The sequence below is a fragment of the Eptesicus fuscus genome, chromosome 5 (genome assembly GCF_027574615.1).
Source record: "Eptesicus fuscus isolate TK198812 chromosome 5, DD_ASM_mEF_20220401, whole genome shotgun sequence".
Taxonomy (NCBI): Eukaryota; Metazoa; Chordata; class Mammalia; order Chiroptera; family Vespertilionidae; genus Eptesicus; species Eptesicus fuscus.
In genome coordinates, this window is record NC_072477.1 from 44991755 (window position 1) to 45016877 (window position 25123).

Here is a 25123-nt window from a genome sequence, read left to right on the forward strand (position 1 = left end):
TGGGGGTACAGACAAATGGACACTCAGCACATTAGGCTTTTATTATATAGGATCCTAGTGACACACACTTCTGACACATGGTTCCTTGTAATAACAGAAACAGCGGAGGCCCAGCTTTCCCACAGTTTTGTTCTATGCCTACCACTTAGTCATCTGCCCAGGCTCCCTTTTTCTCTTTCTCTCAGCCAATGAATGATAAGGACTAGGAAAGAAATTGTGGGTCAAAGGACCTGTCTCTGGTTCTGATTATAGCAAGTGTCACTCATTTCTCTGCCCTGGGCCCCACTTTCTCCAAATTTATGTGCGAATGTGACACACATGGTTTTCCTTAATTGCAACTAAGTGACATGTTGTTATATCTCTTTTACAGATTAAGAAATCTGTGTGGATCCACCATGCACCGAAGGGTTGCAGGTGATTCCAGGTCAGGGCATGTACCTAGATTTCGAATTCCAGCCCTGGCCCTGGCCCTGGCCCTAGCAGGGGTTCGTGTGGGAGGCAACCAATTGAGGTCTCTCTCTCTCTCTCACATGGATGTTTCTCTCTCTCCTCCCTCCCATTCTCTCTAAACAGCAATGGAAAAAAATATCCTCAGGTGAGGATTAACCAAATCAACCAACCGATCAATCATGGCTCAGAGATTGCGAGATCTGCCGAAGACCACTAATTAGTACTAGAACCAAGCTTTCTGACTCCAAGTTCAAGTTTCTTTCCACCCTAACAATGAGACACTTAGAGGATCCCTGAAGCCCTGGTCCTTTCCCTTTCTGCCTAGCTTGCTCCTTACTGTAATCTCAGCGCCTACAACTCGGCCTGCTCTGTGCCATTTGAATGAAAAAAAAAAATAAATAAATAACTGGAGGAGTAGAGACGCGCTGCTGTTCGTCCTCTGACTTCCTGCAAATCGCTCGTCCGTTCCTAGAAGTCACCTCTGTCCCCAACGCCACCCGTCTCCCTCCCACGCCCGGTTCGCTCCTCCGGCCACGAGAGGGCACTGTGACAAGAAACCCTACCAAGCAGGGAGCGGCGCCCTTCTTCGCCCCGCGTCGCCTCCGCTGGTCGCGGGGCGGGGCCGAGGGACCGGAAGTGCCGGAGCCGCGGGAGCCCCCGAGCGATCCCCCTGCCGCCTCTGAGTGCCGCCTTCCGCCTGGGCTACCGCCGGCGCCGCCGCCGAGGGAGCTGCCGCAGCCGGGTCGGGGAGGAGGCGGCGCGGCATGAAGCGGCGCAGGCCCGCACCCTGACGCGCGTCGGGACGGTCCGGGCGGGGCCGGGGGGAAGGTGCAGTATCCGCCCCTCCTTCCTCTGCGCCTGCCAGGCCTGGGCCGCAGCCCACCCGGGCCTCGGCCTCACGGAGCCGCCCGCGCGCCCCCGGTAGCCCGCCCCGCGGTGCACCGACGCCCGGCCTGCGCGGGCCGGACTGCGGGGCCCCACTTGCCGGAAGAGGAAGCGGAGGCTCTGAAATTCCGTCCACCAACGTCCATTGGGCCCCCTGAGCTGGGTGCTGGCCTCCGCACGTCCACGTCCGTTATCTTCCGAGCCTCGCCCGGGTGGGGAGCGGGGATGGCCCAGGCTGACAGACGGGGAAACGGAAGCCCACAGGGGCGAAGGGATTTGCCTAAAGCCCGACTGGGCAGGTCGCATTTGGACCGAGATTTTTCTGGTTTCCCAGCTGGTGTTCTTTTCTCTCTACTGCCTCCCTCGAGGTCGATTCCCCTCCCTTCCCTGCTCACTACCACCTCTCCTTCTGCTTCACTCACCTGGGGCAGGACAAATACTTTCCTTTCTAAAATTTCTCTGATTACACATTTTTCTCCTCAGACTTGGCCTCTCCCTAGGCCCCCTTCTCGACATTCCTCATTCATAGATTTCAAAATCTGGGTCCACTCTCTGATGATGAACCTCTCAACTAGCTGTGGTCCCTGAAGAGGGATAGCTAGGCTGGTTCAGTGAGGCTTGGGGTGTTTAAGTGGACGACGATTTGGCCCTTGGATTAAAAGTTAAGAGATGATATTTCAGTGGGTCCAAATTCAAGAGTCCTATCGGAAGCTATTTTCTAATCCAACATGCTCTTCTCTGCGAGGCTATTAGTGCATTGGGAAGGTGTCTTGACACTTCCTACAGGACTGCCGTGCCGTCATAACTTCACCGTTTTCCCTCCATTTGCCATTGAGCTTTTCTCATTACCTCTCTCTTCAGAATTAAAACTGAAAAGTAACAGGTGTAATCACAGTTCCTCCTTTATTTTTTTTCTAAGCTATAATTTCAACAACCTTAATGCTTCCTTTTCCAGAAAGGATACCTAATTTAGTTATTTTAGGAGTATACATGGAAAAAAAAAAGCATAAGTGGAATGCATTTAAAATGGGTAGTACATTCTTTATCTTGTAAAAATCTTAAGTTACTAAATGCAAGTTAGTTCCCTTCCCACAAAAATGGCCTATTTTGTCATTTTTGGTTATTTTACTGAGTCTATTCTGTCTCCAAATAGCTCAATATGTATTATGTAAAATAATACAAATGTATTATGTAAAACAGGAACAGAAAAATAGAAATTAACTTTGTTAGTCATCTTGTCATTTTTGAGGATTTGTAATAGTCAATGAGTAACCTCATATCTGTATGCCTTTTATATTTTTTGAAGCTTTTCCATAACTTTTAATGTATGTCTGGGCGTCAGGATTTATACTATTGTTAGGATATTCTTTTGAGTACATTTCTGAAATAATTTTAATCTAAAATGTAGATACAAAATAATTCAGTTAAATTCTGAAAATTTCTGTAGAAGTTTCTGTATAAGGAACTATAAGTATCTGTATAAGAAAATTTCTGTAGAAGTTTTAAGTATATATGAGACTTTTATAATTTAATCGTTCTGGTCACATATGATTCATTTTGATAATGATTAGCAGCCTTATATCTTATTTCATTGTCTTGGTTAATAGGATTGGATGTGAGAAAAGGCAAGACTCCTGTGAGAAGAGAACAGAATGAGCAGAGGGATCTATGCTTGAAGTTGAGTCACTTGGAAAAGATCTCTTTGAATGTGGAAGAGATCTGAGCAGATGAAAATACAATCGGGTAAGCATCAGGGAAGGGCCTTAAATGAGGTAGGTGGGGGGTAGTGAAATATATGCACTGTGCTGAGAATGTATGCCGACCCTATTTTCTAATTTTTGAAATTACAAAACTCGGATCATATATTTCGAGAATGTGTAGGTGTTATGAAAATCTGAAAATTAAATCACTAAGTTACACATTTGTGTAATGTACTAAAATTATATATCGGGTCTTAGGAAATGCAGGATATCTATTTATCATAAACATGGAGTAGTAGTGTCATTTAAACTGTAAAATTTGTGTGTGTAGAAAGATAGAGAAATAGTCCAGGGATCTTACAGTTTAGGAATACTAATAATTTTGCTTAAGTACAAGCTAATGCAACTTTTATATAGGAGAAATGTCAATCAAATTAATGATAACTCAAGGAGCTGGGCAGTAAGACTTCAGAGGTCTGTCTGCTTAGCTCCCTGTTCTATTCTCTAGCCCAGTTCTTGGAGATGAAGTTCCAAATTTAACACAAGGGGAATTGAGAAAAATGAACCCAATTTGTGAAGCTGCTTCTTTCGCTCCATTAAAAATAAAGCTAGATCCATTGACGTATTTGATAGAAAGTAGGCCTACACTAGCTTTTAGGCAGACAAACAACCACCTTTGTCAAGTACTGCCATTTAATATTGGCATGCTGAATATCATTTTAGCTAAATGACTTTTTCTCTGCTGAGCTATTTGGATTTTAATCATTGGTGGTAAATGCCCAGTTGTAATAATATTACAAGTTGTATACTGATATAAAGTTGCGTTAATGTTACATGTTGTATACCTGATATAATTCTCAAATGGCTTTTCTGGCCATTTTTGCTACTATTACATTGAAAATGGTAGTACAATTCACTGTAGCATGAAAGAATGATACAATATCCTGGCCACACAGTTTAGTTTATTTTGCATGCCATACTGCATGCCTGATGGGCTAATTCACAACCCATACCGGCTAATTACTTTTTCTATGTAGTTAACTCCTGTTAACCTGTGAAATTGAGCTTTAAAAAAAAGCATATTAGATATAAAACATGTATTGATTGTTGTTCATTTGCTTACATAAAATACAATGTGAAATTGCTTACATAAATGCAATCTGCCAAGTCCACAAGTTTTTGACATTTAATAGTTCAAAAGAACTGGTTGCCATAGAATTTCTGTTTATTTTGCTTCTTTTTAGTAATGTCATGAGTAATACATATCAGAATATCACACAATGGCTTATAATAACAGTGCTTGTTATTTTTCTTTGATACTTTGCTCCTGATACATTTGAATATTGAAATAGATAAGGCAGAAATACATCATCTTCAGGATTTATATCATGAAAAGAAACATTAATAGATGAAATATTAACACTGTTTGGAGGTGTTTGGAGGTTGAACTGGTAAATTGGGCTCAAACTTTTATCAAAATATTGATAACAAACATCAGTTGCTTTCTTTAAATAAAATTTTTTAAAAATATATTTTTATTGATTTCAGAGAGAAGAGAGAGGGAGAGATAGAAACATCAATGATGAGAGAGAATTAACTCATCAGCTGCCTCCTGCACATCCTCTACTGGGAATTGAGCCCGCAACCCAGGCATGTGCCCTTACTGGGAATCGAACGCTGACCTCCCGGTTCATAGGTCGATGCTCAACCAGTGAGCCACACTGGCCAGAACCATCAATTGCTTTCTGTATCAACTACTTCAACTATTAAAGCAACTTGAAGTAGTAACTTTTTTTCCCCCTCATTTAATCAGGAGAGTAAAACTTGTGTAATCTGTAATAATAGGCACATAGATTCCTTATAGTATAGAGTTACCACAGTAATCCTAAGATAGTGATGTCTAGGCAAGAGCAGAAGACAAAGAAAAACATACCAGCCAGTTAAGTCTTTTGTTGCTTCGAGTTTCAATTAAAAGAAAACAGTATTTATATTATCTTGAGTAAGTGTCCTCAGAAGATTATTAAAAGTACGTTGTTTTGCGACAGTTTTATCGCTGTTCTAATAGGTCATGATTATTTCTGTTAGCCGAAGAAGTCTACATTTATTAAATGTGTCACTTTTTAAAGTACAGAAGCACTTAACTCCCTTGGCACATTCAGCTTCCCTGTTGACATCTCTTGGAAGGAGCATAACAGCCAACTGGCATATGGCCTGTTTCCTTCCAGTGTGGGAAAGAAAAAAGGAATTTTGGCAAGAGATACCTAAAGAGAGCCTTTTATAAAGGTTCCCAAAGGGATTTAGAGTCAATGTGAAATAGACATGACCTCAATTTTTTTAAAATCTTATTTTTAAACTGAACACAGAGAAGGGGGAGCTTTTCTTACTAGGTTTCATTGCAACTGTGCTCAAAAACTTTTTTTTCTTGCATTGGGGGGAGGGTGCAGGGTCCCTGTCAAACTGTCATTCTGATTAATATAAGAGAAGGTGGGCCTGAGAACAACTTCATGTGCTTTGTTTTTCTAGGAAAATGCAACATGGCAGCAGCAATGGAAACAGAACAGCTGGGTGTTGAGATCTTTGAAACTGCAGAGTGTGAGGAGAATATTGAATCAGGGGATCAGCCTAAATTGGAGCCGTTTTATGTGGAGCGGTATTCCTGGAGTCAGCTTAAAAAGCTGCTGGCTGATACCAGAAAATATCATGGCTACATGATGGCTAAGGCACCACATGATTTTATGTTTGTAAAGAGGAATGATCCAGATGGGCCTCATTCAGACAGGATCTATTACCTTGGTGAGTATGAAGTCAGTTTCTGAGAGGAAATGCTTTCTTAATTCAAACTTAGAGGCTAGATGCAATTGGTAAATAAATAAATGCATCAGTGATGGTTCCATGTGGGTGGGGGGGGGGGGGGCTTTTATGGCTCTAGCGGGTTTGGCTCTGGTGGAATGTTGGCCCGAAGAGTGAAGGGTCCCGGGTTGGATTCCAGTCAAGGGCACATACCTTGGTTGCAGGTTCGATTCCTGGCCCCAGTGGGGCATGTGCAGGAGGCAACCAATCGATATATCTCTCTCACATTGATGTTTCTCCTCCTCCCTTCCACTCTCTAAAAATCAATGGAAAATGTATCCTCCCTTAAGGATTAACAACAACAAAAAGCTTCTTTGAAGTCTTGGTTTATCCCATTAACTTTATTTTACTTTCAGATGACAAATCATGGTTGATCATGATCTTATTTTCAAAGTTAAAGATGCCAGAAATTAATTCTTTCTAAAGCTAGATCAGAATGCCTTTCCTTAGTAATGGTCAGATTAAGAGCACAAACAATAAAACCATTAGTTTGTTCCCATTCTCAGTAGCTGCTGCTGTCATTTTTTTTAAACCAAGGCTGGTTTTGGTCTCTTCTTCCCTATTCACTCCAGATTTAAGGCTTGTATAAATTAAATATATTATACCTTCTGGAGTTCTGCAGTCTGTTCTATGATTCTATGTCTCTAGATCTATTTTGTTCATCAGTTTATTTTGTTCATTAGACTTTCCTCCCCATTTGTGTGTGTGTGTGTGTGTGTGTGTGTGTGTTTGTTTTTTGTTGTTGCTAATCCTCACCTGAGGATATTTTTTATTGATTTTAGAGAGAGAGAAAAAGGGAAGGAGCAAGGAGGAGAGAGAGAGATAGAGACATCACTGTGAGAGAGACACATCAATTGGTTGCCTCCCATACACACCCTGACTGGGTTGGGGATGGAATCTGCAAACCAGGTCCATACCCTTGATAGGGAATCAAACCCGAGACCCTTCGGTCTGTGTGGTGATGCTCTAACCATTTAGCTACATTGGCCTGTGTGTGTGTGTGTGTGTGTGTGTGTGTGTGTGTGTATTTTAAGAGATATTCTCTGCAAGAATCCATATTGATAATTATAGATTCATTCTTTATTTCTTTAACAACCCCAGAGTTTCATTTTATAGGATGTCCCAAAAATATTTTTCTAAATAAAAAACCATTGTTTAAAAATTTTTAATATACTTCAAACACCAATTAATACCAGTGTGTCATCAGGAGAGAAACAATGAGGAATGCTCATTTTGTGCTTACACAGAACTGGTATATGTATACATAGAATGCCTTGGAAATTTAAAAAATAAATTTCAATTACAGTTGGCATTCAATAATATATTAGTTTTAGGTGTTACAGCATAGCGGTTAGACATTTACATAACTTATGAAGTGATTCCCCCGCCTAAGTTTAGTGCTTCCCTGGCACTATGCTTTGGAAATTTGTACTGCTTATGGATGAAGCCAAGGAAAACATTTTAGAATAAGGAGCAGTTTCAAGAGGGACAACTGAAACAATTATGGGGAATGGCTCTCATTTGAGGATAGCTGAGAACCAGGTGTTTTTTTTTTATATTTGAGTGCTGAAGGCTCTTGGAAGGAGAGGGCTTAAGAGGAAATGGTCACATTTAGTAAAATTAGGAATGGTGTGGATAGTTGACTGCAGTCTTAATAATTCTATAACAAAGTAACTCTGGAATATACAAAACAGAATTAAGACAAAAAAAGTGCTGAAGTAAATGTCAGCTAATATTTAACTTTCTACTCCAAAAGACAACACAAACTAAGAAAGGTTTAGGAAAATAAGGGATAAAGGATGATGTGGATATTTCAGGGCTCATCTCCAGCCTTTGCGAGGGTTGGTGTGGAAGTTACCGTGCCCTTCCACAGACCATCTTCTCTGCCTTTATCAGAAACACTAGGCTGAGACGGTTCCACTCAAGAGCTGCTTATTCCAACTGTGAGATTTATTTTCTCTTTCCTTCACTCTCTCCTACCCTTTTTGGAAATGATACCTTACTAATACCTTTTAGGGTAGCAGGGCTTTGTTTTTCTTTGAGTTTTCTTTGGTTCACATCTTCAAAACCAAAGTGTATTTCTGTTCTCTTTTGTATGTAGCTAGCTCATTCTGTACTACTTTGTCTTTATATTCAATTATTGCATGATTTCCCAGAATAGATGTGGCTTCTACTTAATATAGACCTCTTTCCTTTACCTTTACCCAATAAAGTAAAAAGAGATTTTTAGCAAATCAGATACCAGCTTCTGTGTTGTTTTAATATAAGTATGTATTTCATTGAAACTTATTAGTGATTACAGTTATAGAACATTTATAATGAAGAAAAACTAGAATTCAGACATGTGTATATCTAATAAAAGAGTAATATGCAAATTGTCACTCCAACACACAAAGATGGCTGCCCCCATGTGGACACAAGATGACTGCCACAAGATGGCCAGCAGGGGAGGGCAGTTGGGAGGGACCAGGCCTGCAGAGGAGGGCAGTTGGGGGCAATCAAGCCTGCAGAGGAGGGCAGTTAGGGGTGACCAGGCCAGCAGAGGAGGGGACTTGGGGGCGACCAGGCCTGCAGGGAAGGGCAGTTGTGGGGGACCCAGGCCTGCAGGGGAGAGCAGTTGGGGGGGACCAGGCCTGCAGGGGAGGGCAGTTGGGGGCGACCAGGCTGGCAGGGGAGGGCAGTTGGGGGTGACCAGGCTGGCAGGGGAGCAGTTAAGCATCAATCAGGCTGGCAAGGGAGTGATTAGGGATGATCAGGCTGACAGGCAGAAGCAGTTAGGGGCAATCAGGAAGGCAGGCAGGTGAGCAGTTGGGAGCCAGCAGTCTTGGATTGTGAGAGGGATGTCCGACTGCCCGTTTAGGCCCGATCCTGCCAGGAAACGAGCAGTCAGACATCCCTTGAGGGGTCCCAGATTGGAGAGGTTGCAGGCTGGGCTGAAGGACACACACCCCCCTGCACGAATTTTGTGCACCGGGCCTCTAGTTTCTAAATAAGCACTTTAGTGGTTCAGAAAAATAAGAAATTTTAGTAATCTGAAGTTGTCCCAAAGCACGCTCATTTGGAATCTCATGAGTCTGTTGCCAATTTGTAAGGGGCTAACAATTAAAAAAAAAACCCTGCCTGGCAAGTGCGGTTCAGTGGTTGAGCATCAGCCCATGAACCAGGAAGTGTCCCAGTCAGGGCACGTGCCTTGGCTGTGGAGTTCGATTCCCAGTAGGGAGTATGCAAGAGGCCGCCGATCAATGAATCTCATCATTGATGTTTCTATCTCTCCCTCTCCCTTCCTCTCTGAAATCAATTTAAAAAAAAAAAAACCAACATAAAAAAAAAACTAAAAATAAAACAAAAACTAAAAATGACACTTGTCCCTATATCATCTTATACACTTTTGTTTGTTTTGAGAGAGAATAAGATCTTATTCTCTCTCAAAACAATGAAAACAGTTTCATTCTGATATCAAGTTTTATTGAAACGAATTTCCATGGCATATGGCGTATGTATCTCCTACTTGTTAACATTTATTATAGATTCCACAGAGTAAAAATTTGCAGATATACAAGGCATTATGTACTTATTACTATGATTGCAGTCGATGGCTATTTTTAAAAGTGATTATTTAAAAGACTGTTTTTTCTTATAGCTATGTCTGGTGAGAACAGAGAAAATACACTGTTTTATTCTGAAATTCCCAAAAACATCAACAAAGCTGCAATCTTAATGCTCTCTTGGAAGCCTCTTTTGGATCTTTTTCAGGTAGGATTAGACATTGTTATTCCTGTGATTTGGTGTATGTTTTCAGCATTTATTTAGAGACAGAAATTCAGTTGGCGTTTTGTATATGAAGTAGATGTGAATCAGAGAGCATACTTTGATTACGTGAATCTTTTCCAGTTTATTGAGTCTTATTTTATGGCCCAGAATATGGTTCATCCTGGTAAATGTTCTGTGTTCACTTGAAAAGAATGTGTTCTGCTATAGTTGGGTCTATAAATGATCATTAGATCAAATTGGTTTATTGTACTGTTTTAAGTCTTCTATGTTCTTACTGATTTTTTATTTGTTCTATCAATTATTGAAAGAGGATGTAGAAATCTCCAACTGTAATTGTAGATTTGATGATTTCTCCTTGTAGTTCTGTTCGTTTTTGCTTTATTTTTTTGAAGCTATGTTATTAGGTACATCAGGCTAGGATTGTTATGAGCTGACAAATCGACTTCTTTATTGTTATGGAATGACTTTTTTTGTTTCTAGCAATAATCTTTACCATGAAATTTACTTTAATACAGCCACTCCAGCTTTCCTTTGATTAATATTAGCATGGAATATGCTTTTCCATTCTTTTCCTTTTTTTAGCTGGTTTTATTGAGATATAATTCACATACTATCCAATTCACTCAAAGTACACAGTTCAGTAGTTTTTAGTGTACTCACCGAGTTGTGCAACTATCACCACAATCTAAATTTAGAACTTTCTGTCATCCCCAAAAGATTTTGTGTAGATTTGTTTTCAATTCCCTTAGTTATATACCTAGGAGTTAAATTGCTGGGTTGTGTGGTAACTCTATGTTTAAAATTTTAAGGAACTACTAAATTGCTTTCTATAGCAGCTACACCATTTTACATTTCCATCAGTCATATATGAAGGTTCTAATTTCCTACATTCTCACTGATCCTTGTTATTCATCATTTTTACTATAGACATCCTAGAAGGTGTGAAGTCTATCTCATTGTTGTTTGCTTTGCATTTTCTTAATGACCAGTGATGTTGGGCATTTTTTCATGTGTTTATTGGCTATTTGTATATTTTCTTTGAGGAAATGTCTGTGCAAGTCCTTTGCCCATTTTTAATTGGGTCTTTCTAATGTTGAGTTGTAAGAGTTTTTTTCTGTATTCTGGATACTAGACCCTTATCAGATGTGATTTGCAAATATTTTCTCCCATTCTGTGAGTTTTCTTTTTACTTTTTTCTTTAATTGTAGTAATTATGAGTATATAATCAGCTATAGTTACCTTTGGCAAGTGTTTAGTACTATAATCATTAATTTAGATCCATACATTTAAATATAGTTACTTGGATCTCTCTTTTATGGAGGATAAAACATTTTTAGACTTCCCCTTTATTGAAGGAAGATGTTACCATCTGTTACCAGTGTGTCAGTAATGCCAAGCCTTTCTTTGGTCAGGGAACTCAAAGGGTGTACCTTTCTCCGTGTGTAAGAAGACATACATAGACAAATTATGGATGATATTGGTCAAGGTCCAGACAACAGGAATACTGAAGAAGAGGATGCTGAATAGAACCACATGTAGCAGTCCTACCAACATGATGTAGACCAGCGAGATGCCTTGGTTATTCATCACTCGAGGGTTGGGGTTTACTTCGATGTTATGCCACCCCCATATGCATCCTCCCAGTGTCAGAAGTCCAGCAAAGTTTTACATTTTGATGAATTCAGTTTTTTTCCCCCTGTGATTGCTTGTGCTTTTGGTGTCATATATAAGAAACTGTTGCTTCATCCAAGGTTACACAGATTTTCATCTGTATGTTATTAAGTGAGTTTTATAGTTTTAGCTCTTACATTTTGGTCTTGGATCCATTTTGAGTTAATTTTTGTATATGGTGTGAGATAGGGGTTCAAATTAATTTGTTTAGTACCATTTGTTGAAAAGCTATTTTCCCCCCATGGAATAGTCTTAGCACTGTTGTTGAAAGTCAATTGACCATAAATGTCTGGGTATATTTCTGGACTCTCAATTCTATTCCAGTGACCTATATGCCAGTACCATGCTGTCTTCATTAATGTAGCTTTGTACTAACTTTTGAAATTGGAAAGTGTGACTAGCGTGCATCTTAATTCTTCTTTAAACATTTGGTAGAATTTATCAGTAAAGCCATCTAATCCTGGACTTTTCTTTGTGGGAAGTTTTTTTTATTATTATTAACTCAGTATCTTTACTCATTATAAGTCTATTCAGATTTTCTATTTCTTGAGTCAGTTTTGGTGGTTTGTTTGTTTCTAGGAATTTAACCATTTTATCTACATCATCCAATTAGTTGGCATACAACTGTTTATACTATTTACTTAAAATCCTTTTTATCCATATAAGATTCTTAATAACCAACTTTTGGTTTTGTTGAGCTTTATTGTTTTTCTGTTTTCCATTTCATTTTATTTCAAATCTAATTTGTATTATTTCCTTACTTCTCCTTGCTTTGGATTTAGTCTGCTTTTCTTTTTTTACAGTCTTAGATGGAAAGTTGGCTTATTAATTTGAGCTCTCTCTCTCTTTTTTAAATAATTCTTTATTGTTGAAAATATTACATATGTCCCCTTTTTTCTCCTGAGATCTCTTTTTTAATGTAGTTGTGATTTTTAAAAATATATATATTTTATTGATTTTTAACAGAGAGGAAGGGAGAAGGGGTAGAGAGCTAGGAACATCAATGAGAGAGAAACATCGACCAGCTGCCTCCTGCACACCTCCCACCGGGGATGTGCCCGCAGCTAATGTACATGCCCTTGACCGGAATCGAACCTGGGGCCTTTCAGTCCGCAGACCGACGCTCTATCATCTGAGCCAAACCGGTTTTGGCTGATTTTTTTTTTCTTTGACCCATTAGCTTCTTCCTTCTTGTGCCAACATCTGTAAAATTGTCAAGGCAGTTCAAGTATACGGCTTACCTCATTTGTTTCCTATTTCTCAAGGATCACTGTCCTTTGTTGTCTGATGTCCAGTGTTATTTCATATATTTTGTTCATTTTCTCAGTTGTTTCAGAAACAGGGAGGATATATCTGGTCCTTGTTACTCCACCTTGGGTAGAAATGGAAAGTTTGTTTCATTTTAACATTTAAATCTCTAACATATTTGGAATATGTGAAAAGTAGATCCAGTATTATCTTTTTTTAATATATCGTTATTGATTTTAGAGAGGAAGGGAGAGGGAAGAGAGATAGAAACATCAATGATGAGACAGGATCATTGATTGGCTGCCTCCTGCATGCCTTCTACAGGGGATTGAGCCTGAAACCCGGGCACGTGCCCTGGACCAGAATCGAACCTTGGGCCCTTCAGTCCGCAGGCTGACGCTCTATCCACTGATACAAGCCAGCTAGGGCCCAGTATTATCTTTTTGTATATGACTGTGCAGTAATTCCAACTGATTTAAAATATCAGTTGTCTGTTTTGGATTTTTTTTGTTCTCTAACATTGTTCATTCTGTGTATTCATGTTTTAATTTTTAATATCTGTAAGGCTAACCTTTTTTTCCCCCCTCATAATTGATCTTTTTCAGGCTTCTTTTTATCATCTTGCTTGTTATTCTTTCAAATAACAAATTTTATAATCACAAAGTTATAAGTACAGTTTCTTGTGAAAGTTAATTTCTTAGCTCTGAAATTTCTTATGTTCTGACTATTAAGCATTAAGACATATTAAGCCCTGACCAGTTTGGCTCAGTGGATAGAGCGTTGGCCTGCGGTCAAGGGCATGTACCTTGGTTGTGGGCACATTCCTGGTGGGGGGTGTGCAGGAGGCAGCTGGTCGATGTTTCTCTCTCATCGATGTTTCTAACTCTCTATCCCTCTCCCTTCCTCTCTGTAAAAAATCAATAAAATATATATTTTTAAAAAAAGACATATTAAGCAGAGATCAAGTCTGGTGACATTCAAGGAGAATAAGAGGGGAGAAATTAAAATATATAGTCAGAATTGCTCTTGGCTTTTATGGAAAGGCTTAAGAAATATTTAAAACAAAAGATCAGAATCAATAAAACTGTATGTTCATAGAATTTGTGAGGGTTGTTTTTTTGGAGCCTAACACACACACACAAATGTATATAAATATAATTAAACATCAATAAAAAAGCGATATGATACAATGAATAAAAAAAACAAACTATGTGAGTTTTTACCAGGATTCCAAGGTTGTCTTTTTTTTTTAACCTCACCTAACATTATTTTGGGTTTGCAAGTATGTATCTGTATTTGCCATTATTGTAACAATGTTTACTTTCAGTGTGCTGGCTTAATTTTGGAGTGGCACATGCTTACAAACTTGCTAGTCCTCTTTTGTTGTTGTTAATCCTCATGGGATATATTTAAAGAGAATTAAAGGGAGGGAGGGAGGATTAGAAGGAGAGAGACATTGCCGAAACTGGTTTGGCTCAGTGGATAGAGCTTCGGTCTTCGGACTGAAGGGTCCCAGGTTCGATTCCGGTCAGGGGCATGTACATTGATTGCGGGCACATCCCCGGTGGGGGGTGTGCAGGAGGCAGCTGGTCGATGTTTCTCTTTCATCGATGTTTCTAGCTCTCTATCCCTCTCCCTTCCTCTCTGTAAAAAAATCAATAAAATATATATTAAAAAAAAAAAAAAGAAGGAGAGAGACAGAGATAGTGACAGACATTGTTGTGATAGAGATACATTGGTTGGTTGCCTCCTGCCTGCACACTGACCAGGGCCAGGGATCAAACCTACAATCCAGGTATGTACCTTGGAATTGAACCTGCATGCCCTCAATGCAGGTGCTGACTAAAAGGGCTAGACCTCTTTTTAAAGTATTATTCCTTGAGTAGAGGCCCAGTACGAATTCGTGCACGGGTAGGGTCCGACCGGCCCACCCCATGCATTGGGGGCTGATCTGGGCCGGGCCAGTGCGGGGGGGGGGCCACGGGTGGTTGGCCAGCCAGACCTGCCCCCGATTGGCGGAGGGGGGTGTGTGTTTGGGGGTGAAGCCAGCCTGGGGGAGGGGCCACAGGAGATTGGTGGGGGGCGATCAGGACCCGGATCAGGCCGGTTGGCTGCCACATGCGCATTATAGCGACTGGTCGTTCCTGTTCTGCCATTCCGGTCGATGGGCTTTTAGATAGATAGATAGATAGATAGATAGATAGATAGATAGATAGATAGATAGATAGCAGAAACCATGTCTGATTTCTTTTATCAAACTCAAAGTGTGAAGAGCTCTTAGTGAGTGAGGGAATGTATGGGATGCCATTTTTTTTAAACATTTTTATTGATTTCAGACAGGAAGGAGGAGGGAAAGAGAGAGAAAAACATCAATGATGAGAGAATCATTGATTGGCTGCCTTCTGCACACCCCCTATTGGGGATTAAGCCCACAACCCAGACATGTGCCCTTAACCGGAATTGAACCTGGGACCCTTCAGTCTGCAGGCCAATGCTCCATCCACTGAGCCAAATCAGCCAGGGCTTGGATGCAATTTTTTTAAGTTAGCACTAACTAGATTTGTTTTCTTTATATTTCTTTCTGTATTTTATATATGTGTCAAATTATATTTCTAGCTTGGGGAAAATCATCAGTCATTAATTACAAATATTCTTTTTTTTTAATGTATTTTATTGATTTTTTACAGAGAGGAAGGGAGAGGGATAGAGAGTTAGAAACATCAGTGAGAGAGAAACATCGATCAGCTGCCTCCTGCACACCCCCTACTGGGGATGTGCCCACAACCAAGGTACATGCTCTTGACCAGAATTGAACCTGGGACCCTTCAGTCCGCAGGCTGATGCTCTATCCACTGAGCCAAACCGGTTAGGGCTACAGATATTCTTTGAGAAACATTTTAACAAATACTATAGGTAGGAAAACAAAAAGACAGATTCTGCTCTCAAGTTTTTTATGCTTTTTAAAACCTATTTCTATTCAGAAATACTGACAAAAGTGAAAAGCCAAACTATAGCCAAATGAGTAAAAGAGACAGTAACTCTTACATAAATTTCAAAGAAGAGATCACTACTATACACCGTAATGCATCAGGAAGCTTTCCTGGCCAAGGTTGAATTAGAGCCAAGGTTTTGGGATATCGTTAAAACTTGTGTGGGTAGAAAGAAAAATACCCTTTCAAGGGGGGAAATGGAAGGGACAAAGGCCAGGAAGCAAAACATCACATGTTAGGTTTTACATCAGTGATGTGACCAACCTGACCTAGGGGTTTATTAGAGGACTAGAGGCCCGGTGCGTGAAATTCATGCACTCAGGTGGGGGCAGTTCCCTCAGCCTGGCCTGTGCCCTCTCACAGTCTAGGAGCCCTTGGGGGATGTCCGCAGGGAGCAGGCCTAAGCCGTCAGTCGGACATCCCTAGCGCTGCCACAGATCCTGGCTTTCATTACATTTTTTTTATGAGCAAACTATTTTATGTTAAAATTAATTTTGCATTAGGCAACACTGGACTATGGAATGTATTCTCGAGAAGAAGAACTATTAAGAGAAAGAAAACGTATTGGAACAGTTGGTATTGCTTCTTATGATTATCACCAAGGAAGTGGAACATTTCTCTTTCAAGCTGGTAGTGGAATATATCACGTAAAAGATGGAGGGCCACAAGGATTTACTGTAAGTTGGTATTACTACTTATTAAATGTGTTTTCGGGTCCTAAGAGTTATTTGCACCCAAATCAGAAAGGAAATTAAACCAAAATATACTGTTTACCTATCAGCTAAAAAATTTAGTATTAATTTCTAATTTTAGGAGTTAATTTTTCTAGTGACATTAATATAAATTTTTAAAATGCTAAAACCACATGCTATCTTATTAGGAAGATATAGTAAAGGACATCAGTGCCCACTTTCTGAGTAAGTGCTAAGGAGTGGGAGTGGGAGAATAATATTATCACAAGGCAATCTATTTTTTGTTCCCTTATAAGCTTAATTCATCTTAATAAATGGTTTTAAATGTTTGGTTTTATTCCACGCAATTTTTTATGTGCTAGTAGAACTGTTCTTTTGATAGAATTGTGATGATCCTGGCTTTCATTACATTTTTTTATGAGCAAACTTTTATATTGTTAAAATTAATTTGAAATGTTTAATAAATAAAAATAATTTATTTAATAAATAATTATTCTATTAAACAGATTTGGATAACAAAATTTATGAAGTTCCTATTACTCTTGGCTTTCTAATTCATAGTTTCTAAAAAGAACAACGAGTCCTTCCTAATAAGAAGGCATATGAAATATATTTCTAGGGAGCAATTTTCATAGTTGACATTTTACTTGGAATTATTGTTCATTTTATAGGAAGGGTGCTGGCAAACAAGTATGTATGTATCAGCCTAACACTTTCCTTAAAATGTTGTTTACTTTTCTAGCAACAACCCTTACGGCCTAATTTAGTGGAGACTAGTTGTCCCAACATTAGGATGGATCCAAAATTATGCCCAGCTGATCCAGACTGGATTGCATTTATACATAGCAATGATATTTGGATATCCAACATTGTAACCAGAGAAGAAAGGAGGCTAACCTATGTGCACAATGGTAATGATAGTTCTTCAAATCCACTTTTCTGAAAAGTTTTTTAAATGTAATTTGCTTTTGCTTATGTTTTGAAAATGAAGTTAATTAGGTGATCTTTGTATTTTAAATTCAAATCTTTAAAATTAAAAAAGAAAAACATGCAGAGGATAAGTGGTATGTATCACCTGTGTAATGCTGCCTTGTTTTGTGTGTGTGTGTGTATTATATTTTTACTGATTTCAGAGAGAAAGGGAAAAGGAGGGAGAGATAGAAACATCAATGATGAGAGAGAATCATTGATCGGCTGCCTCCTATAGCCCCCTACTGGGGAATCGAGCCCACAACCCAGGCATGTGCCCTAACTGGGAATCGAAATGTGACCTCCTGGTTCATGGGTCATCACTCAACTGCTGAGCTCCACAGGCTCAGCTATGCTGACTTGTGTTTTAATGTTCATTTCCAGACAGCACAACAGTGCACCCTTGATGTGATTGTTCTTTTAGCCAAATGAGACTGCCAGAATTTCCCCAAACTGTTCTCCTTAAAATAAAATTTTAATTTAAAAAATTAATCTTGTTTTTGGGAAACAAACAGGAAAAATTAATACTGTAACAACTACCTGAATATTTGTCTCCCCTTCTTGGAGAGTCTACTTAGTTATTTTGTCATAATAGGAAAAACAGAACTTTGTGTACCTGTGTGTTTGTGGAAATACTTAATTTTTATTGAAGTGACTATAATAATAGTATGCAGTACTCAAAGAACAGAAAAGATGTGGATGCTTTCCTCTAAAGCTTTCATACAAATGAAAGATGAGAAATACTGTATTGCTTTTTCTTTGAATATGTGAAACAGCTTAAGAATAAATTTCATAATGAAGAATGGTCACTTTGCAAATTCATTTGTCCAACTTTTTCTTTTTTAAAAAAATATATTTTATTGATTTTCCTCAGAGAGGAAGGGAGAGGGATAGTGAGTTAGAAACATCGATGAGAGAGAAACATCGATCAGCTGCCTCCTGCACACCTCCCACCAGGGATATGCCCACAACTAAGGTACATGTCCTTGACCAGAACCGAACCTGGGACCCCCCAGTTCCCAGTCCAACGCGCTATCCAGTGAGCCAAACCAGCCAGGGGGCTGTCCAACTTTTTCTCAATCTAGTGTTCACAAAGTTGATTTATTAGGCATCTTCTTTAATAAGTTATTTTAGAATATACACTGAGTGGCCAAATTATTATGATCTCTGAACACATAATAATCTGGCCACACAGTGTATATGCTATATAATAAAAGGCTAATATGCAAATTGTCCCCTCGACCAGGAGTTCGACAAGCACGCAGGCCGGCCAACCTCCCATGTCCCCTCCCCTGGCCAGGCTGGCCGGACCCCATCCATGTATGAATTCATGCACCGGGCCTCTAATACATATGTGTGTGTGTGTGTGTGTGTGTGTGTGTGTGTGTACATATATATACACACACACATATACATATATATACACATATATACATATACATACATATATATGTGTGTATATATACACATACACACATACACATACACACACACACACACACACACACACACACACTGAGTGGCCAGATTATTATGCGTTCAGAGATCATAATAATCTGGCCACTCAGTGTAGTAGTGTATTGACAGCAAACATTTTTTCTTCATTAGGATAATCAGTATTATAGAAGAAGCCTTTTCATGAACAGTTTACATTGATAGAAAGACCACTGAATTAGGAGTCAAGAAATCTGTTCTATTAGTCAATCAACAAAAATACATTAAGTTCTTGTGTACCAGACAATGTGGCAGGAACTAATGATGTAGAATTGCACAGTACAGTAGCCAGTACACTTCAAGTGAAGGGACTGTGTGAGAAAGGTCTTGATGCAGAAGGTACTGTGGTACTAGTATGTGCAAGGAATTAAAAGCAGTTATAATCCTAAAGCAAGGGGTATGAGTCAAGAAGTGGGGATAGATAAAACTGGCAGATAAGAAAAGCCAGGACAAGGGTAGACTGTATGTCATGTAAATGAGCATGATCTTTATTATGATGTGGCAGTCCATTGAAAAGTTCTAGCAGTTGAGTGGTATGGTGGGAATCATACTGTAGATAAATTGTTTCAGGTACTTTGTGGAAGTTATATTTGAGAAGCACAAGACTAGAGACAGGGATACCAAAGCTTCACTGTTGCAATTATTCAGGTTCTATGGCCTAAAACAAGTATAGGATAGAGAAAAGAGTGTGGAATAGGGAAACTTTTAAGTAAAAAGTACATTTTGGTGTTCAGTGGGTCTCCATTTGGAGTCATGGAATCAGAACAGCTACCAATGGCAGTAGAAAGATTAGGTTGGTAATTAGTGAATCTAGGTTGGAAAGCCTGGCAATTATTTTATGCTTCAATAAACTGAGTACTCATTATGTACTAGTTATTGTACTTGAGGCTGAGACTGCAAAGTTCTGATGATAACAGATTAATTAATTAGAAGTCAAGATATCTGTTATAAGTATTCAGTTAGTCAACAAAAGTATGTTAAGTACCTGTGTGCCAGGCAATGTTACAGGAATTAATGATACAGAATTGAATAAGATATAGTTCTGTCCCTCAAAGAAACTGTAGAATTAGGCATTCTTTAGGTTATTTATTTCTTCTTCTATAGAATTGTTTTCCACACAGGATTATTGTGAAGATTGGCAGAATTTAAAATAGAAAGCACTGAAAACCTGCAAAATTCTGTAGTAGTGTTTTTATTCTTTTGTATAATGGTATGTGGTATATTATTTTCAGGATTAGTATCGTAGTTAAAAGTACAATCTAGAACCAGACTCTGTCAGTTTGAGTCCCAGATCTACCATTTTTTAGCTATGTGACTGTAAGTTATTTAATTTATCTCTGTTTCTGTATCTGTAAAAAGGTTAATTAATAGCATATCACATATGGTTTTATGAGGTTTTAATGAGGTAATATTTGTGAAGTGTTTAGGACAGTGTCTGAACCATTGTAAGTGGTAAGTGTTTGTTTAGATAGAAAGGTAAGTAGAGAGTGAGCATCATCACTCTTATTCCTCTTATTCACAATAACTTTCCTAGTGAAAGTCTGCTTTTAGATGGGTTTATCAGTCAACATGTGCATGTGTTTGTTCTCTGCCTAGTGATAGAGGAATTTAAAAGTAATGTTAATGCCAGCCTCTACTCTCAAATGAGGTATCTTATTGAGAGAATAGGTTGACCATTTGTTCATTTAATAAATAACTTTTAATAATTAAGGTCTGTAATAAGTAATAGGGATATACAAATGAGTAGTACTTATTTTCATATCTAAAGGAGAACAAAACATAAAACAGTTTTGTGTGGGAGGTATATTTTGGGGTAGTTGAAAGGTCCAAGAAAACTACCATGGAATCACATGATAGCTAGTCTGGTTTATTTTAAATCTGAGCACTGGTTTTGGTTATGTCAGTAATTCCAAAATTCAAAAAAATTTGAAAACTCAGATTATTTTTCATTAGCTAGGTGCTAAAACTCATTTGGTGGCAAAACCTGACCTGACCTGAGGATATTTATAATCGTAATCCTACCTAGTGTGCCTGTTCATGTTTGCTGCAGGAATATTGGTGTATTTGATTACCTTGCTGGAGATGTTGCATAATTATATGATAGATGTATAATACTTGGGGGGAAAATTCCGAACTCCAAACACTTCTAAACTCAAATATTTTGGATAAGGGATTATTGGTTCATACTGCACATTCATTTTAGACAATATATAGTATAGAAAATACAAATAAAAATAATACATAAAATTTAAATCACTATGAAACATTACTCTACATACCCATTAGACTGGCTAAAGTGAAAACAATGAAGAACACCAAAGGCTGGAGAGACTCATCATACATTTCTAAGAATATAACAATACAAATACTTTGGAAAACTGTGTGGCAGCCCATCCTCTGAACCAGAAGGTCACAGTTCAATTCCCAGTCAGGGCACATGCCTGGCTTGCAGGCTCAAACCCTAGTGTGGGGCATACAGGAGGCAGCCGATCAACAATTCTCTGATTCATTCCCCCCTCTCCCTCCCTCTCCCCCTCTCCCTCTTCCTCCCCCTCTTCCTTCCTCTCTGAAATCAATAAAAAAATTTTTTTTTTTAAAAGAAAACTATGTGGCAGTTTCTTAAAAGTTAAGCATATACTTACCATACTATTCAGCCATTCCACTCTTATGTCTTTATTTAAGAGAAAAACATATATCTCAAAGATTCTTTTTTTGCCCTTTACAACTGACAATTTATTAAGTGATTTCAGTCTCCACTCCTGGCTCAATACTGATAGAAGTAATCTTTACCACCGAAGGACTGCAAGTCAATGAGTTGCTTGTGGGTCCTCATCTGAAAACTATTCCAAGAACCTTCCCCATGGGGAGTTTTTCTAATAGTGATTCTCAGACTCTTGGTAGGCATCCGAACTGATCCTTGCACTTTGTGATTCTTTTCCTTGGCACCTCTGATCAAGTCAGCACACACGTTCTCCAAAGATTTTATGTTGTGGCTGGTTAGAGAAATTTTAATTCGGTGAATTGCCACCTCTAGTTCCATGGGTGTCTTTCTTGTATCTTTATAACCCATGGCTGAGGTGCTGCTTTCTGACCCCCTTGTTCCTCTGCAAGAGCAAACAACAGCGAATCAGAAACAGGAGTGGGTAAAACAGCTCTGCTGCAGCTGCGACCACATCTTCCTCAAAGAGCTACAAAGATTCTTCTACAAGAATGATCATAGTGCGTCTGGCCAGTGTGGCTCAGTGGTTGAGCATGGACCTATGAACCAGGAGGTCATAGTTTGATTTCCGGTTGGGGCAGTCAGGGCACTTGCTCAGGTTGTAGGCTCAATCCCCAGTAGGGTGTGTGCAGAAGACAGTCAATCAATGATTCTCTCTCATCATCGATGTTTCTATCTCTCGATCTTCCTTCCTCTCTGAAATCAATTTTTAAAAATATTAAAAAGAAAAAAAGAATGGTCACAGCATCTTTCTTCATAATACCCAAAAATTGGAAGCAGCCCAGATGTCCATTAAGAGATAAATGTATAAAAGAACTGTGGTATACAATGGAATACGATTCAGCAATAAACAGGAAGCAATTAGCAATACATTGATACAATGTAATGTTGATGCAACAACATGGATGAATTTAAAAAACACAAATAGGTACTATATGATTTATTTTTAAATATAATTTAGTTTTGTTTTTTCCATCACCATTTACCCCTTCTATGCCCTCTTCCATCTCCATCCATCCCCTTTAACCCCCACCATCACCACACCGTTGTCCATGTCCATGAGTTCTCTCTTTTTTTCCTAAATCCCCCACCCATACTCCCCTGTATGATTTCATTTATATGGTATTCTGGAATATGCAAAACTAACCTATGATGATAGAAATCAGATCAACAGTTCCTTCTGGGCAGGAATGGACATTGACTGGGAAGGGGCATGAGAAAACATTCTGGAGTATTGGAAGTATTCTGTGTCTTGATAGGATGTTATACAACTGTATGCATTTTTCAAAAATAAAAGGTACACTTAAGGTTTTATAAATTATAAAGCATTTTTTTTTAAGCTTGTCCATAGTCCCACTATTTGGAGAAAACCACATTTTGGTTTACATCCCAATACATTTTTTAAAATACATTTTTATTGATTTCAGAGAGGAAGGAAGCGGGAGCGAGAGATAGAAACATCAACGATAAGAGAGAATCATTGAGTGGCTGCCTCCTGCAGGCCCCACACTGGGAACCGAGCCCACAGCCTGGGCATGTGCCCTGACCAGGAATCGAACCGTGACCTCCTGATTCATAGGTTGATGCTCAGCCACTGAGCCACGCCAGCCCGGCCCAATACATTTTTAAATATATGTTTAACATTTTTATAAATGGAATCACAGCATACATGCTATTTAGTGTAATATGTTTTTTAAAATTCAAGGGTATTGTAAACATTTCCCCCTGTCATGAAATCTTACATAAGTAAGGCTTTGTGTTTTGATCATTTTTGTTTTTAAAGTACAAGTTCCCTTCTAACTATTTACAGGAAACTTTTAAGTGTAAAATAGATAAAAGTTGAGCTGCTCTGGTTGAAAAGCAGGGAGGTCAGGGAGGGGGAATCATGAATTACATGATCTGTAAGACCCATTCTAGGTCTAAAAATGTACTTCTCGAGAGTTACAAGTTAACATGATCTTTTTCAGTATTCTTTTTTTCCATGATCCTAGCTAAATTGGAAAATAACATTTATGGAGCACATATTATGGTTTAGGCTTTGTTCTAAGTGCTTTATGTGAATTAATTCATTTAATCCTCATAACAACCTTAAAAGGTAGATTCTTATTCCCGTTGACAAATGGAATACTTCAGTGGAATGAGACTGGGTGATTAGCCCAAGTCAGACAGTAAATGATTAGAATTCAGTCTCTTTGGCTCCAGAGTTCACCTCTATACTACTGCTGCCTTTCAAAATAAACTGAATCATTCTACTTTGTACCCATGAAAAGGTAGAGAACTTCCTGTGATAATTTTGCCTTTTATGTTTGTCTAGAGCTAGCCAACATGGAAGAGGATCCCAGATCAGCTGGAGTTGCTACCTTTGTTCTTCAAGAAGAATTTGATAGATATTCTGGCTATTGGTGGTGTCCAGAAGCTGAAACAAGTAAGAAGGTTCAAAATAATATAGGTCAATTAAAGTATTATGAGCTTCAACTGCCAATTACTTAAGTGTACAGATTGTAAATCTTGATTAGTAGATTCTGAAGTGATGAAGATTGGATTCTACTAGTATTTGTTTATTATTCTTAAATATTGTTTAATACTCTTCTCCATTTCTGTACATCACAATACCAAGATTTTGCCATTTAGGATCTCTCTGTAGAGATTATAGAGAATGGAAGGCTGCAGTGTTTATCCCCTCATATTGATGTGTTTGTTAAGTGTAATACACATCAATATATGATGCAGTATATATCACCAAAGATAACATCAACTAGTTATTTAGAATATATAGGCTATATTCCACCATAATGAGTTCTAATAAAAAACAATTATATTGTGGTTCATTGGTTTAGGTCATTCAATTCCCCTTGCCAATTTTTCATCTAGGAGCTGGTCTTGGTATTGATTAGAGAATCTGTATGAACAGACACCCCAGTTAGTGTATTAATGGATCAGAAGAAAAAGACACAAATTTCTCCTTTGTTCTTAGTGAATTTACAACTATTTTACTGCCAGAGAAACAGCTTTCTAAAGCAGTGACTGACCATGCATGATCCAGTGAGAAGTTTGCTTTTACATTCTGACCTAATACATTGTACAATGTTTTATAGGTATAAAACTAGAAAATAAATTTTATGAAGCAATACTTTAGTGTAACATGCTCATGTATATTATTTCTGTTGTATGTGTAAAATGCTGGTTATTACCCATTAATAGATTTCATGACTCACTAATGGATTATGGCTAGCATCTGAACATTTCTCTAAGGGATCATGAAAAAAATTTATTTTTAAGCCATGTCTTACATTTGGACATTTTAAGATGTAAAATGTTTTGCTATAATTGTATGTTAGAGCAAGATTTTGACATGAGTTAGGGAAACCCATTAAAAAAAGGGGGGCTCTATTTAAATAGCATTTGTTTCATTATAGGAAGTATTACAATTGTAATTAAATAATTCATTTTTCAGTAAGGAATGCATGTTAATGTATGCAAGGACCAAAGTCCTTCACATGTATTTCCCTGTTTTAATTATGTACATATACATAATTTTTCAATTTATGTATCTTCAACTTTTCATTTTATGTATTTTCAATTTTTGCCCTCCAAAAGGAGTTAATGGTTGTTAACCAGTAAAAATGGCTTAGTAGTAACTAACCTTGCTACTGCAAAAGATGGGTGATATTTTCATACACAAAA

General features: G+C 38.5%; 1 protein-coding gene and 1 pseudogene across 3 annotated transcripts in view; one reads left to right on the plus strand and one right to left on the minus strand.

The window, feature by feature from the left end:
• Positions 1-1094: 1094 nt before the first annotated feature.
• DPP8 (dipeptidyl peptidase 8) overlaps positions 1095-25123 on the plus strand; it is a 59056-nt gene continuing 35027 nt past the window's right edge. The window contains exons 1-7 of one of the 3 annotated variants that reach the window (XM_008139112.3): positions 1095-1278; positions 2943-3078; positions 5559-5828; positions 9526-9638; positions 16069-16242; positions 17000-17168; positions 23754-23864. In XM_008139112.3, coding sequence (XP_008137334.1) covers positions 3042-3078; positions 5559-5828; positions 9526-9638; positions 16069-16242; positions 17000-17168; positions 23754-23864 — 874 coding nt within the window. In that variant the 5' untranslated portion in view covers positions 1095-1278; positions 2943-3041. Of the gene's footprint in view, positions 1279-1448; positions 1548-2942; positions 3079-5558; positions 5829-9525; positions 9639-16068; positions 16243-16999; positions 17169-23753; positions 23865-25123 lie in introns of those variants that run through there. The other 2 variants (XM_054716123.1, XM_054716124.1) reach the window with 2 other exon arrangements.
• On the minus strand, positions 21457-21790 carry LOC103283800 (40S ribosomal protein S20-like; annotated as a pseudogene).